General features: G+C 39.4%; 1 protein-coding gene across 3 annotated transcripts in view; it reads right to left on the reverse strand.

Annotated features, from left to right (window-relative positions):
• Nucleotides 1-16,648, reverse strand: part of ADAMTSL1 (ADAMTS like 1) — a 415,079-nt gene that overhangs the window by 177,782 nt on the left and 220,649 nt on the right. Inside the window, exon 1 of one of the 3 annotated variants that reach the window (XM_010392980.4) lies at nucleotides 9,526-9,875. The exons of the other annotated variants lie outside the window; for them this stretch is intronic. Within the exon in view, the coding sequence (XP_010391282.1) occupies nucleotides 9,526-9,582 (57 nt within the window). The 5' untranslated portion in view covers nucleotides 9,583-9,875. Of the gene's footprint in view, nucleotides 1-9,525; nucleotides 9,876-16,648 lie in introns of those variants that run through there. 3 annotated transcript variants of the gene reach the window in all.

The following is a 16,648-nucleotide window of genomic DNA, read 5'->3' on the forward strand; positions in this document are numbered from 1 at the left end:
CTCTGGCTTTTGAAAAAAGGCAAGGCAGAACGAATTCACAGTCAGTTGAATTAATATTGGTAATTACCATCAAAAAGTATGATAACATACAAGACACTTCTGACTAACTGTTGAAACTTTTCAAAGTGAATATATTGAAACAACATAAGCAAAATATTCTGACACATACAGTTTGCAATTCACGAAAAGAAAATGTTTAATCTATCTAGACAAAGACTTGCACGTAATTTTAAATGGTACTGTATGAACAAAGCACATCTAGTCTTCCAGAATAACTGCACCATACTGAAGAAAGGGCTGACAACAGTAAGCTTTATCTTTCTGAGGAGCATGATTCCCTGGAAACACTAGGATTTCCCACGACAATAGATGTTCTTCAGTTCCAAGGAGGTATCTTTCCATTTCATGCACCTCATGAAGTCAGCCATAGAAACCAATGACTTCAACCTATTTTCTTTTCCGAAAGGTCAGATTCAGGATCAGGATAGATGGTTTAGCTGGTATGGTAAACAGCTTGTCTTCCCATTGTCTGGTCTGTATCCCATGTAAAAGCAAAAAAAAGGACTTCTGCCACCAGACCTACCAACCAGCCAGCCTCCAGAAGGACCACACAAACCAGAAAATCCCACCTACCTGACATGCTTACCAAAGTAATGGAAGTTCTGCTCTGTGCCGGTTTGGCTAAATTTAGAAATATATCCTCTGAGAGAAGGCACAACCACCCCTCCCCCACCAGGTTCGGGAAAAATAAATTTTCCTCAAAGGAAAGTGGAAGAGATAAAAACTATAAAAAACTATTTATTTAACAAACACACGGGAAAAGGAAAATAATAAAATATTTGCTAAATAATAAAATCTCTCGCTGTGGAGAAAAAACCTGGGAAAGTGTTAGAGTCCTCCTTTGGTCTCCTTGGAGCTGGGGCTTGGGCCAGGGCCAGGCCCTCTATGCCCGGTGGAAAGTCCTCCTGATATGCTCTGATACTGAAGCAGTCCAGTAGAAAAGGGAGAAAATCCGAAATTCCAGGAAGGAAAAAAAAAGTTCAACTCTCAGTCTCTCTCTGGAGAAAAAGAAACTGAACAACTGGCCAAAATCTGACCCAGGAGCAGCAAGCCGGGTGCTTCCTCGCTCCCCTGCCGCAGCTGGAAAAAAACAGTCGCTGTCTCTGTGTGACCTTGAACAAGCTGCAAACTGCTTTGAAAAAGTTTTGCTCAGTTTTTCTTTCCCCCTCTCAGGCTCAGTTTAAAGGCATAGAAAGGCACAAGAATTAATTTCTAGGCATAGGGCAGCGATATGGGATACACATCATAAAGTCAACCCAAGACATGCTCTCACAGAATTTAAAAGATGAAAAGAGAAAATGCCCTTGTACCCAATCTGCATGAGTTGTTTACTGCACCTGAGATGCTGAGTGACCCCAAGTGCCATTGCTGCCATGAATAACTGCATGCTGTTCCATATGGCCAGATCAAAAGGATGCCTACAGAACTGTTCAAAATACTTCTACAACACCGTTTTCCCTGGCAAACAACCTGGAAAGAAAAGTAGCTGCAATGAGCATCAGACATCTTGAGGCCAAAGTGGCTATTCCTTGAACACTGTCTCCTCAGTTCCCTGGAGGCTAGCAACTCCCTCCTACTGGGGATGCAACTGTGAACTGAACAGTACCATCCCACTTGCCTGAGGCTTCACAGTCTTGGAAATTAACTTAGGAATTTTTGCCTCCTTTTCACTTGCAAGTCAAAGCAAAAGGCCTCTGAGGGGATCAAGAGAGTATTTCCTACGGAAAATCCCTGGCACAGGGAACCCTTGATCTGAATGTCTCCAAACCACAAGGAAGGTACTGGCACAGGAGCACAGGCGTGTGAGCATATATTCTGAACTTTGGGTAATTACGCTCAGATTTTGCTAGTGCAGATAAATCACCCAGGATTTATTATTTCAGTCTCTTAAAAAGGAATAAACAAAAAAAAAAAATCCAAATCTCTTTCTGGATAGTTTTACATTTACTCCTCTTGCCACAAATTATCCATCATGAGAAAATTTCACCAAGATACTCTTGCAGTTTCCCAATGCTTATTCTGCTCTTGTGAACAAAGGGAAAGAGCAATAGGTGGATTTTTCCTTACCCTGAAGGAAAACACCTGATACACATACAGCTAGCTCAGTTCAGGGACATTAGTGAAAATTTGCTGTGTTAGTCCTTTTCAGTGCTGTGCTCCTTTTTGTCTTCTCTTATTCTTAAGAGCACAGTCATGCAAGACAGGCTCATTACTAAAGGGAAAGAAAAAGATAAATTATAGTATGTTTTCCTTTTGCACAGGAAAGAAAAGGTTTATTGAGAGGGCAATAACCTCACCTCCCTCCCTAACCATGACCTGATATGGCTATTGCACAAGTAATAGGACAAAGTGTCACACTGAACTCCTAAAAAGAGTGTCTCAGTGTTGTACACAGTTGCACCCTCTTACATAATTATCTCCACACATAAATTCATCTCAGAAGGACAAGAATATTGCCAGTGCTGTCCTCATAGTCCCAAGGGATTCCTAATGCCCTGAAGCAAGCCATATAGCTGCACTGTGTATATGGGAGGACACAGCTTCTAGTGTGCCACAGTACAAGGAAGGATCGATTAACAGCCATCTCAGGACATTAAGAGCTAAACAGCCATTCCTAAACCTGGACTGGAAGTTGTATCCCAGGAGAAATGTGCCAAATGTGAGCTCATTTCTCCTCATAGAAGGGCAGCAGCCAGCTGGAGGGACGGGGAAAGGGGTTGCTGGCAGGGGATGGAGCTGACACCATATCACTTCAACATGGTGCACACTTAGCTCTGTGTAACATTTTATAACAGTGCCTTATAAACCTCAGCTGAGTCCTATCTCTCACCCTTTTTACCCATATGAAAAAACACACCAGGAGAGCAGTGTGAATACAAGAGTTTTCTTTCTTGCTCTCACAGACTGAAGTTACAACATTTTGTCATATTTAAATCCTGCTGTGCTGGTGTAAACACCAGGCATGGGTGATCCAATACAGAGCAAGTCCAAGATGGCTCAGCCTCAGATTTGTTGCCTTATTGACTCAGAAGGGTTTTTAAGGCTAGGACTGGTTCAGATACAGGAGAGGTGAAATCATTTTTCAGAATTCGGAACCCACCCAACAGCATGGGTTCAAAAGTGCATCTTGCACTCGAGGACTTCGGATTTTTCTTCCACGTAGTAAGAACTGTGGGCAGGGATAAAGCCCACAATGCACACAGAAAGGTGATGAGAGAAAATTAAAATTGTAATCTGTGATGAGGGCTATTGCATGCCAAGTGTTTTCTAAATGGGGAGAAATGAATGTATGTGTTGGCTGTGCTGTGCTCATCAGCTTTAAGAAAAAAGGAAGGAGGGAGGGGGGGAGGGAAGGAATTTGGAAGGAATTCGGAAGGAATTCGGAAGGAAGGAATTCGGAAGGAAGGAAGGAATTCGGAAGGAATTCGGAAGGAATTCGGAAGGAATTCAGAAGGAAGGAAGGAAGGAAGGAAGGAAGGAAGGAAGGAAGGAAGGAAGGAAGGAAGGAAGGAAGGAAGTCTTTTAGCAGTACCACTTTTCTTTTCTTTCATGAATTTACATTGACCTGCCAAGATGGAAGGCGCTAAACACTGTCAGGACATAAGCTGCTGCTCCTCTTCTCATGCTGCCCTCAAATCCCATGTGAGGAAAATATTTTTTTCCCTTGCTGTCCCCAAAAGCCAGAAATGACACATCCAGACTTTGAACTAGTTTGCTACACAGAAAGGATATGCGTTTCTCTCTGTGTCAGTCTTCAGTTCTAGTAAGGTGATAAGACACTCCCTCTTGACCTGGTGCTTACCAGCACTGATGAGCCCATCAGAGAATGATAAGACTTCTAAAGTTTGGAGTGGCAGAATCTTACAATTAAACCTACAGAAACTCAAGCTTTTAGTTTCAGATATTTGTGTTACAGTACTTCCCTCTCCCTTTCAGCTAATTCAGATCTTTTGTCTTTAAAACATGGCTGGACCTTTAAGGGAAATATTGAACATACCACGGGAACTTGAAAATCCTCTCTCTTTTAAAAAGTTACAGGAAATATGAAAATGTCAGATCCAAAAGATATTTACAGTAAGAGAAGAAGACAGCCTTGGGCTTGTTAAAGGCCATTATGTTTGCCCTGAACAACTCATGCTTTTAACAATTCAGACTGAAAGAAATACAGGATTTCAGTAAACCAGCAAGTAAGTAAGTAAATATAAGTAAATAAATAATTCATCCATCTGATGCCAGCATCAAAACAGTAGGAGACCCTATTGCTTCTTTTATTTCCTTTCATATCTGGCTCTGTTGATAGAGCACAGAACCTGAACAACACACTAGGAAACTTCAAACAGGGACTAAGATTATATCCAACAAAGCTAGAAGGGGAAATTCGACACCCACCATTCATATGGAAACAAATATTTATTTTATGGGACAGTTTGAATTTATTATAAGTTGCATATAATTTCCTGTCTCATTTCTTGAGCACTCTTGGAATTTATCAGGATGTCTTACATTATCACACAACCCCCTTCCCTCTACCCTGACACCCTCTCTGTTGAACTTCCTCTATGAGAAGTCCCTGAAAAGCAGAAATTTTAAAGGTTGAAGCTTTGGAAGAGATTCCATAAAGGCAGTGAACACTAAAGTGGAAACAATGTGAAAATTAATGTACAGTAGTATCAATGTACATACTACTTATTTCTCTGCACAGCTAGAATGACTGCCCCTATAAGCTGCAACCAAAAAATCCACAGCTGACAAAACTACTAAGATTTCTACATATGCTGGCTTTGTCAGAAAACGAAATCTCACAAATACACACACTGCTTTCCCCCCCTTCCAATTTTACCCAACTTTAGCTACTTTTATAAGAAGTTTGGAAAAGTTCAGTTACTGCAGAAAAATGAAATAAAGATGGTCATACATGGAATGGAATTCTAAACAGGGTACTTAAAAGGTAGATGATAAAAAATCTCAGACCTATGATGAAATGATTTACATTCCCTGAGATAGAAGGACATCTAAGTGATCAGATTCTACTAAGCTTTGACTGCTGTTGGTCTGTGTTCAACACTACACAGGCTTAAATACCTAAGAGAAAATCTTCTCACTCCACAGAATATATATCCTTTGCTTACTTCCCCCATTTTGCCTACATACATCTTAGAGTTAGAACACGTTGTAACACCTTGAGCATGCAATACTGGTCAGCCATCTGCTAAGATAAGCCTGCTGCCCATAAGGTGTTGCAAAAAGATGGAGAAGCCAACAACAAAAACTAGCCATTCCTGTACAGGAGTTAGGAAGAAGTTGTGGCTCATACCCAAGTACGATATTCTGATGAAATAATCACTTCATGACAATTTTTGGATTAATTGTTGTCCACCAGATGAGAAGACTTATTTTAGAACTGTCCTTGACTTGGGCTGAGAAAAAGTAATTTCTTTTTCTTTTGCCTGCTCCCTATCATGATTTTATACCACCTGGTTGTTGGTGTGTTTTCAGGTTTTTTTTCACTACCTTTAACTTTTTAATTGTTTCCATAAAGGATGGTCTTACCACTCTTCTTTCCTTCTTCAGACTGCAATTTCCCATTTTTCCCCCATGTAATTTTTTCCCATACAATTCTGAGTTTTCTTACAAGGTTAAGAAAATAGCTACAAAAAAGCAATAGAAGCAACACTGCTGTCCGTAGATTTGACAATACAACAGAAATCATGAGGTTTTATTTGGACAGCTAACAACACAGTTTTAAGGGATTCAGGTTATATTTGCTTCAGTGGAAATTTAGTCATGCAGAGATTGATAGTCCTCTTCTAAAGAATTATTTGTCTGGTCATATGGCCCTCTCAGACTTTGCATTAACTCATGAACCTTCTGAGCACTGAAGTTTGTCCAGCTGACAGATCCATGACTACAGGTGAACACATTCCAATCTTCAGACTCTCCACAGTGTTCAGTGTTATACCTTCTTTCATTATTCTTTTGCAGCCCTGTGAATCTAGCAAATTCATTAAAAGAACACGTTAACCTTTAGTGACACTGGTGAAGCAGATAGTAGCTCAACAGCCTACATTAAGTGCAGAGTTCAATTCACTAAAATCCAAAAGCAAAAAAAAATGCATGACACAACCTTAATTTAGCTCATGCAAGCCTCTGCACTTGGTAGAAAAAGAAGAAATAAATTTTATACTTCAAGAATCTGAAGGAAGAGGTCAGTTAAATATGTCCCAACACAGAATTCTAGTGTAATACAGGAAGAAATTATGATCATACATACTTATTAGCATCTAGTCCTTCCCATAAGAAATAGTTTTGTTTTATAGACATGGCATATCTGAAGTATAGCAGCATGAGTCACAAACCACAATGGTGAGACATTTTCACTTTGTAACATGAATAAATCTCAGCTTTGTATAGCTGAACTCTGCATTTCAGTTCATCCTTCCCCAACTGATGTGATCAAATGCTAGTCTGTACATATACATGATCCTGCATAAAAATACATTTGTGTTCTTTGGATCTCATACTGGAAAAAAACCCCCTTAATATACCTACAATTGTAGAGACAGACATACAGCAGTAGGTAGACCTATCTACACGTGAAAGGAAAAGCCGTCAAGCTTTGTGCATTCAGATGTAAACAAGAAACATACTCATTTCACTGGCTAATTGTGCTTGTGGTCATCCAAGACAGACCCAGTTAGATAATAGGGGAGTGTAATGCCAAAGAGCCTGGAAGGAATGGACTATTGTATTTGACTATTTTCCATGTACAAATTAGCACAGCAAAAGAAAGAAATCCTGTAGAAAAACACATGTACTTTATTACAGTCCCTAGTGTAACTTCTGTAAGAATCGCAACAGCAACAAAGAGAGCTTAAAAAAGCTGCTGAAAAGATGCAAATAACAAATGCAAATGTGTTTAAATGTCCTTCTGACATGACGTGATTTGACTTCGAGTTCGGCTGAACTCATGGCTGGTTATGGTTTTGGCTACATTCCTTTGAGTTAGACAACTGTGATTTGCTTGTGCTAGGCTTTTATTTTTAAACTAACCAAAGGGAAAATCTCCGGAACAAAATGCCTGCTTTCTTTTGTTGCTCTTAAAAGTAATGTAGTAATATTTCCTTAGCATGCGAAAGTTCATGGAGCAATAAGCAAAATTCTCCAAATATGTGGTCTTTCTCTGGAAAGAAAAATTACCTTTTCATACAGCTTTTTCAATACAAGCATCTTAGTGTTATGGCTCAGATTCTCAAAAGAGCCATGAAAATTAGTCCACATAAATGCCTGACAAACTGGTTCTCTCAATATGGTACAAGTATATAGGCTGTGTGTGTGCCTGGGCTGTGCAATGTCCTTCCTTGAGGCAAAGATGCTGAACAAAGACTTTAGGTGCTACTTTGCTCTACTGTGTCTTACTGAACACTTAGGAACGTGTGATAAATTCTTCTAAGACCAATCTTGTAAGCATTTCTTGCATAACCTTAGTGCTTACAGCTGTAAACTTTTGCTGATGTTACTAGAGTGCTACATGACAAGAAGCTGCTGGTGTTGGTTAATGTGGGAAAGACAGAGCCTTTCGAAGAGATACAAGGCAATAAACATAAATCCAAATGTTGATTGTCATAGATTTCAAACTCATTCTGTCTGCTTGGCTAAAGGCTAACGTCTAGGATGCTAACAGCCAGGTCACAGCCTGATTCAATGACTTCTTGTTTTTTCTCAGAAAACATCTATGAGCTTTCTACCATGCCTTTGGTGAACTCATGCTGCAATAAACTACAGTAGGAATGAGTATACCAAGGTATCCTACAACTTATCCCTATCTCTAGCCAAGCTATAAGTCAAATACTGGAATGTTTACCTAATCTCCTGCTGAAAGCAAGTGAGAGATTTTCCTGACTATGGAAGGAGCAAAAGAATGGTCTGATTCAAAAAGAAAGTTAAGCTTCCTTCACATCACTATTCTTAAGGCACAAAGAGATTTGCTGGGAGGTGCAGGGAAATCTCTTGAGGCAGGGTAAGTCATACAAATAAAAACTAGTATAGTGTGGAATATAATGGATAATAGTTGGCAGCAGAATGCACTATTTATTTTCATGAATCAGGGACTGAGAACTTAATTCACAAGCAGCAGAGTGATGTACAAATATTATGAGCTTAACATGAGGCCAAATCCTACAGTCTTTACACATACTTGTTGAGTCACATCTCCTGTTGATCTTCCCTAAATTAGTCCTGCAGGATTGGCTAAGTTGTTATTGACTTATTACGGTCATCAGGTTATAAACATCTCATTTTCACAAATGAAAGAGAATCTATGCTGACTACATGCTGTTTTGCATGAATTCAGTATTATGAATGGCAAATAGACTTTAAAACAAAGTAAGACTTCTAGATCAGTCCAGATAGCATTCTTATTTCTAGCGCTCAAATAGTATTTAGTGACTCTATATCCAAAACGTTGGGTTTGGTTTTTCTTTTTTTAATAATACAATCATTTTAAATAAGCATTTTGAATAGGGTTATCCTGATGTTTAGGTCCCCATGTGGCTACTGAAAATGTGTTAAGATTATAATGCTTACTATAGACTGGTTTATACAGATAAATAAGAAGATGGAAGCTGCTATAAAATTCATGTATTTCTTAATGATGCTTTGCTATTTGAACCACTATATTTCATCAGATTCTAAGAAAAGGGCAACATATGTATGCCAAGATGACTCAAAGTGTATCAAAAGTGTATGCATATTAATATGCTTTCGGCAGATTTTCTGATTTCCAACATACCACTCATAAAATTAAGTACGAGTCAAAAAGGAACATATAATGTCCATCAAACAGCATAGGTACATCTCTCAGCTGTAGGCATCCTATCAGGATAACCAGGAGAAGTATGCAAGAAAATAATACAGTAATGCTCAAGTTTACTGCCCTGAAGTATACCAGATATCACAGAATATATCTTTCGAAGGTTGGTAACTTGACTCTGTAATGAGTTACAGAAATAACAAAAGCTCATTTAAGCTGATTTCTGGAAAAAGTTCAGTACATGCTGTACCTGTCTTCTCTGCATGTGCAAAACTGAAACACATTTTCTTTTTTTTTTTTTTAAAGGAAGAAAATTCCAGGAACATTACAGCGTGATACAGTTTGATTTAAAGAGCAGAGAAACAGCTCCTCTCTAAATCCCAAGCAGTTAAATCACTATTCACAGGTCATTGCTCTCCAAGTTTAGAAAGCTGATGCCAACATCAACTTCTTGGTTCCACCGGCAGCAACCCACAATACCAAGGCTCGAAGTCTGCAGTACTTTAGCGAGGATAAGACTTACATGACTTGTTCAAAACAAACTCATCTCTAACTGCGATCTTAAGAGATTAAAAACATAGCCACCCGCATATATGCACACAGATACAGTATCAGCTACAGGCGGTACATATTTGTAGGACAGAAATGGCATTTACCAGGATAAGGGAAGCTAGAAGCAGGGTGCCAGCGGTTGTCCAGCGGCAGCACTCCATTGTCGGGTCCGTGCCGGACCTGGGGTCGGACACGCGCAGGCTGCGAAGCGCTCGGCTGCCTGCTGTCACATCCAGCGCTGGTGCAAGCCTTTAGCCCTGCTTCTCCGCTTCCATCAGCCCCGCTCACATTTCCTGACCCAGGCGTGGGTGGGTGGGTTGGCGTGAGCTGCGGGGAAGCGCTTCCTGAGCCGGCGTTTAGCCAATCCCCCTCCTGCTATTCAGACATGCAGCACAACAAAGCCAAGAGGTCTGGGGAAAGCGTAGCAGCTAAAGACAGAGGGGAAGGAAAAAGAGAGCGGGAGAGGAGGAGTAGTAGGAGGAGAGAGGCAGAATGGCACAGCTGAACGGAGTGCTCTGCCTGCAGCTCCCGGAGCTCCGCTTCACCACTTGCCGTGAGCTGTTCACGTTTATTGCTAGGTCAGTAGCTCTCCTGAGCGTGCATTGTTCCAGACAGGAGGGAAACTTAATCTGTGTCAATACATAACGTATGCCATAAAAAGCACTAATCGGAAAATGCTTACATTCTCCATGGAGAATGCACATTTTGCTAAAGCCTTGTATTCTTTACAGAAATGTGTTCTCTTTTACACCATTTGCTCAGCAACAAAGGGATCTGACTGTGCTTTAAAACTGTAAACCAAAAATGTTTCTAACAGGACTGAGTGACAGTCTTTCTGTCACTACATTTTTCTTCTTTGGGGAAATTTAAAACCTAACCTATTCTGTGTTGGAAGGAAAGTGAGATTATTGGAGGAAGAATTTTGCACAAAAAGGCAAAGACTCAAACACCTCAGGAAAGGTGAGAACTCTGCCTTTTAAGTATTAATTTGACAGGTAGGATTTTCAAATAACTGCTCTCACTCTGTTCAGAATTCATTTAGTTTGCCTGCCTCTGCTCCTGCACTGCCTGAAGTCTCCAACATTTTTAATTTTTTTTTTTTACTTACTGTCCATTTATTTTATTTTTTGAAGGAGAAATTGCAAACTGGATCCAAGAACTTTCTAAACGCAGTAGGTATTCTTCCACATAGGGCTGAGCTGGATGCCTTGCAGTGGCAACATTTTGCTGCTTCAGGGCACACCATGTACAGATGGGCATATAGAAAGCCCAGTATTCCCTAAAATCATGATTCTGGTACGTCAGCAAGCTCAGACAATGGAGAAAAGTAAGGTATTGTGTGTTAGGGGTGGAGAATAGTATGCTAGCCATGAGTCTGAAAAGTGACTGAAGTCAGAAGCTAGAGAAGGAAAGGGAAACTCTGCCAAAGGCCAGGACTGAGGACAGAAAGGAAAAAGAAGAAAGGGTAAACCACAGATCATTTAATAGAACTGCACATCAGTAGAAATTAAAACCAGCCTGGAGGAAAAGCTGGATGAACAGATGGAGAGTGATACAGACTTTGCAAAAGGAAAGGAACTGAGTGGGGGAAAAAAAAAAAAAAGAGTCACAGATGTTGACAAGTCAGATGGGAGGATAGAAGAGTCTGGCTTTGTATAACAGGAACAGGAACATAAACACTGAAGACATCTGAAGGCCAAAATAGAAAAGATATAAACTAGATGAAGATGGGCTTTAGGAAATGAGGCTAAAGAAGAAATTTCAAATAAGAAATGAAAGTAATTAGGAACAGTGGGAGAAACAGATTTCAGCCTTCACTGCCAAGCGGTCATTTGGTTGGGTACCTTTGGATTTGGCAGGCAAGGAAGCAGGACCAGGAAGACTGAAAAGGCTCAGTAGGAAGGGGCTATGATGGAAAATGCACTAGCTGGACTGCACATAGCAGGGATGAGAAAAGGTTTGAAACAGGTTCTAAGATTCCTCTGTTACATCTCTGTTGTCTCTACAGCAACTTCAGTGACCACCTCACGGAGGAGAGCAGGGGGATGAACTACTTTGCAGCATCAGAAGTGAGGAAGCAACCATAGGATGACATCAAGGGAGAAATTATGACTTCTCCTATTGCCCTTGAAAACTCAGGAAACTAAACATATAAATATAATAAAAACCTAGTGTACTTTTTACAAATAACACCATGATCCCCCCAAAGCAAAGCCTTCATATCTTTTGCTTCACCAGCAGTGTCAACACACACACCAGAGACTGGCACAAAAGGATTTTTCCCATATATCTCCTAACTACTGTCATATGTTTTCTACCATACTCTCTTCCTTTTCTACAAGACTAAGATCACTGGAGAAGTACTTAGAGTATTGCCTGGAATTCCTGTAAATGAAATTCTCAAGACAAACTTTTAAATGTAAGCAGCAAGATTTGTAATATTGAATAGATGAATCATGACAGCTTTATTTTTAAGAAAAAAACTGCTGCAATTATGATTACATAACTTACAATGGATGGAACAACTGACAAAGACGTTTTCATAACCATGTGTTTGGGTTTTTTTGTTGTGTAGTTTGGGTTTTTTCTTCCTTTCTCTTAGTCCAACTTTATTGTTGCACTGGCACTACATAAACCCATTTCTGAATGTCTTGTTTTGGGTATTTCTTGTTCAATTTCCAAAAATGTGGCTTTTTTGAAAGGAAATATAGGATATTCTTATCAGTACAGAAGGCTCAATAGACAACTCTATCATCTAAGATGGAGTAATATTTTTGGAATTACATTTGTATTCCTTGTATTCTGCCACTGTTCTGATCATGGAACTCCACTGCAGCTGATGAGAATGTTGCACAAAGAATGATGGTGGGAGACAGGAGTTTATTATACAATGGAATCATAGAATCATTTAGGTTGGATAAAACCTTTAAGATCACCAAGTCCAAATGTTACTTTAACACTGCTAAGTACACCACTAAACCATGCCCCTAAGCACCACATCTACACATCTTTTAAATATCTCCAGCAATGGTGACTCAACCACTTCCCTGGACAGCCTGACAACCTCAGTTCCCGATATCTAATCTAAACATCTCTTGGTTCAGTTTGAGGTTGTTTCTTCTTCTCCTACCACTTGTTTCTTGGGAGAAGTGACCAACCACCAACTCAAAGTTGTAGAGTGATAAGGTTTCCCCTCAGTCTCCTTTTCTCCAGGCTAAACAACCCCAGCTCCCTCAGCTGCTCCTCACAGGACTTATGCTCCAGACCCTTCACCAGGTCTCTTGCTCTTTTTTGGATGTGCTCCAGAACTTCAACTTCTTTCTTGTAGTGAGTTGAATATCTTACAGTAATGCCACAAAATTATGTGGTCTGCAATGTTCAGACTTGTTGAAAAGGTGACCTATCTTTAAAGAACTTTGTTTATTCAAGATGTGTGTTTAATCACTAGCAGAGCAGCATGATATTCATAATAGCATTGCAATATGTATGAAATTCACCAGGACTGATATTTTGTTGCACATTTAAAATTTAGACCAGATTCTAAAATGCAGCTTTAATTTTGTTTTCACAACGACCTCCTGCAAACCCTGTAATTTCTTCATGAAACCACATAAATATAATTCTTCCAACAGTTTGGCTTTCAGTTTTCTGCACATAGTTGAACCTAGAAATCAAAGTGAAATTCAGGGAATGGAAACTCACACGAATCAAGTCCAAGGGAAAGGTCTACTCAAATTCTTGCATGTAGCTTTAATGAGCAGTCATGCCCAGTATCTGCCAATTCCTACAGAGCAGTATTGCATCTACCTAAAGGCTCATTTGAATTATTCCTAACTGAAAAAAACCCCCCAAAAAACCCAACCTTTAAAAAGAAGTGTAGATTTACTGAAAAATTACTTTAAGGCATCAAGTACCTGAAAGAATCTGGAGCTGAACATCTCCATATCCTGCCTTTTGGGTCCAGGGCTTTATTGTATTCCATATATGCATTTGTATGGAGTTAATTTATTTGTCTTGCTGAAAGCTCATTCTATATATGAAACAGTAGGAGTGTGGTATTTCTTCTTTGGATGCATATATATAAAAAATAAAGCCTATACTACAAAGGAAAATATGCTCTAAACAAAATAACATTGCCTGAACAGTGCAAAACCTCAGGCCCTGTTCATGTCCAGATTTTCTTTGTCATGGACCCCAAGTGAATACAAGAATTCAGTGGAATAAAAGACTGCTATCTGCAGCAGAAGTAATAGCTGAAAGTTTAAGGGACATATTGGGTGGTGCCTATTGTGCCCAGCACTTTTGTTTCCCCAGTAAGACAGAGGTTGTTTTTAGCAAAATCTTAATGCTACAGATGAAGTCCTGAGACACTCAAAGTATTTTCAAAAATTGGTACTGGAGATTGGTGAATCTAGGATTGCATTCAGCATCACTTTCTGAGTACACATATGCAAATATGTCACCTCCAAAACTTGACCTTACAAATACATGCCCTTCACCATCTCAAGGGAGAGTGCACTAATACATGCTACTCTGTGTCCTGAAAATTACTCCTTCCACTTTCTGAAGTGGTTATTTGTTCCAGTTTTCCTTCACCTCTGACAGGTGTTAGATTAAATCAGTTTGCATCCGTTTGAGAGAAACAGAATTGGTTATTGACACTGTATTCTACCTATGACAAGTTATATAAAATGGAAGTAGAAGCCAAGGTGGGTGTCTGAAGCAGTATTTCAAGGTTTACAGATTTAACAATACTTAATTGGAAAAACACACGTGCAGGCAGAAGAAAACTGTTAACATCAATATGCTTTATAGCGGGAAAGAATGAACTCAGCTTTGGAGCTGATCTCCCTGGGGAGAATATGTTACCATTTTCACTCAGAAGCCACCTGTCTCTTCCTGGTAGCTGGACCTCTTTTTTGCCATACAGTCTGTAGCAACCAGAACTTTTTATTTCTTTCTACTTTTTCAGTTCCAGTTGTTCTTAGATTTTTTTCTCTTGTAAGCCTGGATTAATTTCTGGGAACCTGGAAGCTTGTGCAAATATGGAAAGTGAGAAGTGAGAGGAAGCCAGTGCTTTATAAGGAGATATAGACAGGATTTGCATTTACATATGTGACTCTCTATGTGCCTTCCAAGGATGTGGATGAAACAAGAATTAAAGTTATAAGAAGTGTAATATTCTGGAGTATCTAGGTACAACTCATTCAGAGGTACATGATGTGGGATTATGGAAGCACTTTCCTCAAAGGTATGCTGATGCATACAAACCTTTACCTAGACCTCCAACTTGAGATAAAACTTGAAAGTACAACAGGAGGAACAATACAGCTCTGAGCAGTAAGAAATTCCTCATTCACACCTAGCAGGGAAATAGATACATATTCAGCCTTCAGACTCATCAGGTCCTTGCTCTTTATGAGAGACTGGTTACCATGAGCACTGGAGTGAAATGATGTTACTTTGGAACAGGTATTCTGTGATCTCTCTGTGTTCAGCACCCACATCTAATGTGAGGCAAAGTCTCAAGAAAGGGATGACACGTAACACTGCTTAATCCATTTTGTTTGGCTTAACAGAACTCAGACCGATGAGATGCTTCCACATGAAACATTTTGAGCTTTCAATGTTGAAGCTGAACAGTTGCTTCCTTCATGGGAATTACAGAAAGAGTAGGAGTGAATTCCTACATTTCTTGAAATTTAACTGAACTCATTGAAGTAATGAGTTATAGTGGACTCCCCCCTTCCACGTTAGTTAGTCACCATTTACCTTATTAATTATGATACCGGTTGTATTTCAATAATAGACCTTGACCTTCAGCAGCAGAAAAACCTAAACTAAAATTTTACCAGAATGCCTAAATAATTATAGACTCCTGCAGGGTTTTGCACAACAATTTAACACTGTGTTCACATTTTTTCATTGTAAGGGTGTGGCAATTTAGTGGATGAGCCAAACATCTTGAACTGACATGCTTGAGATCCTAAATTACAACAACAAAATAGGGAAATTCTGCAACAGGAGATAGAAAATTACTTCCTCCTCCTGTTTCGACAGAGAATTCCAGGTAAGAAAGAAAACCACTTATCTATCATTCTTCCAACATCTTTTCCCTCTCAGGCTTAATCCTTACCAGGGTGCCACTTCCATACCTTTAATACCTGTCCTCAACTTTTGGACATGCTCCTTATGGGCCGACTGAACTGGATTCCTGTTTTTAGAATCATCTCAGTTCCTGTCTGTGAGTGAGCTCTCACATGAATCTGGGTCACGAACATTCTCTTTCTGGAAAGTGAACCTGTACTTTCCAATCTTATTTCTTCACACAAGACAGTTTCCTGTATTGTTGTTCAGTGGTATGCTCCTTTTGAGGTCTACTTGCAGAAGATTTTTCAAGAAGCCTTATTTATCACCACTCTTTCCATGCCTTTTGCCTCCCAGCCAGTGCTGTATCTCAGCTTGCACTAAAACTTAACATGCCCTGCTCTTTGAGCAACCCACAAAACACAGAAGATAATCAGTTTCTGTTTTACAAACAGGGCACTGTAGGTGCAGTAAGATTAAGTGAGATTAAATAACTTACCCATGATTTTACATTAAGGCACTAACAGAGGACAGAATTGTACAACATTTCTGAAGCTGCAAACTAGCAGTTTTAGCTATGTGAACGTATATGGTGATTAAGTTCCATGAGCAATCACATGAAAGTAAATCTCATTTAGATATGTATGGCAAATTGACATTAATTGCAGAGCATTTGCATTGCCTTACAGAACATCCAGGTTTTGCAATGAACTTCAAGCAAGTAAGAGACTTGTTCTGTGTCAACAACTCTTGCAAATTCTTGAACAGTTTTACAGTCATTGTTGGGTTTTCAAATCATAGGCCCAGCTTCAGATGTCAAGTCAATATGTAAGTTTTACTTTTCATAAAAGTTTCTAGGCTCGCCATTCGCAAAAAATAACTAGAAAATGTAACCTTTACAGACTCAGATACTGACAGAAGATAGAAATTAGTTGCATGTAATTATTAGAAGTCTCATTGTTCAAACTATGAAGCCTGTGGTTTTAGAGAGATTGCACAGAAACACTTGGGGCTGATGATATTGCTTTTGAATACTGAAGAAGCAGAGCTTATACTTTTGTATCTGGAAGTCAGTTGAGGATTTATGAGTTATAAATTTCTTTACTGATAAAAACAAACCCAAATCAAACAAAAACCCTC

Source organism: Corvus cornix, chromosome Z (genome assembly GCF_000738735.6).
Source record: "Corvus cornix cornix isolate S_Up_H32 chromosome Z, ASM73873v5, whole genome shotgun sequence".
Lineage (NCBI taxonomy): Eukaryota > Metazoa > Chordata > Aves > Passeriformes > Corvidae > Corvus > Corvus cornix.